The 3,403-nt window shown below is 32.5% G+C and overlaps 1 protein-coding gene across 1 annotated transcript in view; it reads right to left on the bottom strand.

Annotated features, from left to right (window-relative positions):
- The window catches only part of LOC107627558, an 18,110-nt gene continuing 16,074 nt past the window's right edge, over window positions 1,368–3,403 (bottom strand). The window contains exons 2-5 of the mRNA XM_016330394.1: window positions 2,228–2,303; window positions 2,048–2,138; window positions 1,519–1,654; window positions 1,368–1,423 (exon numbers count right to left, since the gene is read on the bottom strand). Of these exons, the coding sequence (XP_016185880.1) occupies window positions 1,368–1,423; window positions 1,519–1,654; window positions 2,048–2,138; window positions 2,228–2,303 (359 nt within the window). The remainder of the gene's footprint in view (window positions 1,424–1,518; window positions 1,655–2,047; window positions 2,139–2,227; window positions 2,304–3,403) is intronic.

Below are 3,403 nucleotides of genomic sequence, written 5' to 3' on the forward strand. Positions count from 1 at the left end.
TAACTAAATATAAATTAATTTGTTAATTATTTTTAATATCTTTTTTAATTATATAAAGTATTTAAAATATTTTTATTGTAATAAATAATAATATATACTATTTCTATATTCATTTTCAAGAATAAAGTTGGATACACTGACCTGTGATAGTATTTAAGTAAATCCAAGTGTATTTAGAGAAATTTTTTATTTCTTATTAAGAGACATAGCAGATACGCGTATCGGACGAATGTCGATGAGTGTCGTATTTAAAATGTGTCCGACACGCAGACATGACAGCTCAACAAAGTGTCCATGCTTCACAGAGCTATACATGTACTTTTGATACATAAAGATTTTATAATTATCTTTATATGAAAATATTTCTATTTTATTATTAGATGATGAATTATAAAATTTGATTATGATATGATATAAAAATATTATCTTTATGTCATGATTAATTAAAATGAGAAAGGTGGATCCAGCTTTCATCCAACAACTCAATAAAGCAGAAGGGATTCCTATGATTAAGAGAAAAAGACACTACTCCTGCCCTTGAAATGCTTGTGAAGGAAATTGTCCGTACATGTAAGGAGTGGGGGATCTTTCAGATAATTACTATTAAAAAATAACTCAGTTTATCTCTTATCATAATCCAAATTAAAGAGATTAAGAGAGATAACTTTTCATGATTAGTGAGAGATAAAGGCCTTAGCACACAACATTGATTAGTTTCACATACATACCCTTTTTGTTGTACTGAGATGTATGCCAAGAATATGCTAAGGACATGGTGAAACTAGCATTGGAGTTGATAAGACCAAGAAGACAGATGAGATTTTCATAAGAACAACAGTAAGAGGGAAAAGAATGGCAAACCGTAATAAGTGAAAGTGACATCTTTCAAGAACTTTTCTCTCGTGTAAAGAAATTTTGCATAGTAAAATTTTTTGTAGATAATATCAAATTGCTTGGTTGGTGTTTTTGTTGTGTTTTGCTTAGGTACAGCAGCTAATAAAGACATTGGTGAAATAGTGTATGACGAAGAAGGTTGTATAGTTTTTGGATCGAGACAATCGATATTTACTTATATGACATTTGAGGCCGACAGTTTAATAGCTTTGAAGAATTTGATATTGCATTCCGTCGGGCAACAAGAGAAAAAAAGGTGAAAAAGATTTATTATAGATATCCGACCGAAGTAGATGACAATTTGTTTTATAAAAGGTATGTTACTATTATATTTATGAGATAACGATTATGAGAAATACGTTTGTTGTGTTAAATTAGGTACCGTTTATGTAACGATGAAAACATACGGCTCATACGGTCGTGGCACAACTAATGAACAAATATTCATATGTTAAAATTATTCGTGTATCTCATTAAAGTGGGTGGCCGAGGATCATCTGATAATAGTCCGTTGAGTACTTGAGTGAAACTGTTAGACGATTATCAGAAGAACTATGATAAACCTAAATATGTCACCTGAAGGAGAGTCACGAGGAGTCTAATGTTAAAGCTTGTAATGTTTACCTGGGCTTATTGCCGCCAACAAACTCTTCAAGGCAGTCGCTATTGCGTAGGCTGCTGCGATTGCCACTATTGCGTAGGCTGCTACTAGCGCGTACAACCTCAAGGGGAAATAAGCAGCAGTAGTCGTCGCCGGGGCCTACAACTTCAAGGAAGATTGGTTGTACTCATTGTCATAACGGCCTACATAATCCCGAGGCGGCCCGGCATCGCCAAAGTGTCGGGGCCAGCAGTGTTCATTTGGTATTAAATTTGGAGGTTTTTTTGTTAATTTTTTATTTGTTTCAAGGAGTTTTCTTATTTGGATTTGTGATACAGTATAAAAAATTATTCGTTACAACATTTTTTAGTGACTTTTGACGGTGAAAAATAATAAATTTTAATCATCTTTTATTGATTCAATCAATATGTGTTGAAATTTTAGTTGAGTTTAACCTTAACCTCACACTCAAATATATATTCAATCAAAATTTATAGTTAGTACCGGTTATCAGAATTGGCTCTTGTTTCCATCCTCCTTTGGTTTACTGACCCATCTTTCTTTTCTACGTCTTTCTAATAACCGGTTATCCGGTTCAATATCTTCCAAAATGGGAAACTGCAAGTCCTTGATAGAGTTGCAACTGTATTCCAATCAACTGGAGGGAAATATCCCAAGTGATCTTGGGAAAAGATTCAGGGTTTGTAGAATGTCCATGTGTATGATAATCACCTCTCTGGTGAGCTGCCTTTGCAAATGACAGAGCTCAAGCACCTGAAGAACATCTCATTGTTCAACAACCGCTTCTCTGGGAATTAATAGCAGTTTAGTCCAGCTGGACTTTACAAATGATAGGTTCACCGGCAACATCCCACCAAATCTATGGAGGGCACTGAGATGGGGTTGGCAGAGCACAACGCCAACATTGAGGTGGAGATCGATAACATGAACATCTGGACAAAACCTTGCAGCCAATGTTATTAGGGAGACTCCCAGAGTTACTTGGGAATTTGAATTAGTTTGATTCAAGTCTCCAACCATAATGGAACTTAATTTCGGATAAATCTTGGATTTTGTTAGACTGTATCATCCTAATAATTCTCCAACACTGAAACGATCAAGATAGATCACGTTACATGAATTGTTAGTAGTTAACATCAACGAAGAAGCACAAAGTAAGCCACGATAGTCATTATCAAATTGATATATCAACTAAAGTCACCAGTGCGAGGTGCCCTTAAAACATTGGTTAAATTGCTATGTATTTCATTGCTTAATGGTAATTATTAGCGTTTAATCATATTTTCCATCAACATTCTTTCTTCCTGATATAATTAAGTATACAAGTATATAACCCATTAATTAGTCCTACGTATGTTCATACTTTTTTTCCCCCCAAATATTGGCGCCAAAAAGTTATTACAATTATTATATGTTTTTATAAATAAAACAGATACAAGCAAGCTAAGGAAATAATAATTAAGGCGACTGCCACTAACCCAAGAAAAAATCTGAATGTATATATATATTAACAAGTCTAATAGCCAGTGCTATGTACGTGATAAAATTGAAATTATAATTTTAAATTCTTTTGTTAGGATTAATTTAAATTATAATAATTTAATTAATAAAAATATAACATATTATGTATTGTTTGTTTTTTCTTAATCTAATATTAAATATATTAACTCTAAATTTATACCCACTTTCATCAAATAATAACTCCACTCCTTGAATTCTGTCTGTATATATATATATATACTCAAATTTAGTCTATAAATACGCCAGCAGCGCAGTGCTTGCAATTCATATATAATGTATTGAGTAATTAACAAATATGTTGGTGTATTCGTTTATGTTTTACGACATAAAATTATTGTCTATCTTATTTAAGTATATAAATTTAAT

This window comes from Arachis ipaensis, chromosome B02, assembly GCF_000816755.2.
Source record: "Arachis ipaensis cultivar K30076 chromosome B02, Araip1.1, whole genome shotgun sequence".
Classification (NCBI taxonomy): Eukaryota; Viridiplantae; Streptophyta; class Magnoliopsida; order Fabales; family Fabaceae; genus Arachis; species Arachis ipaensis.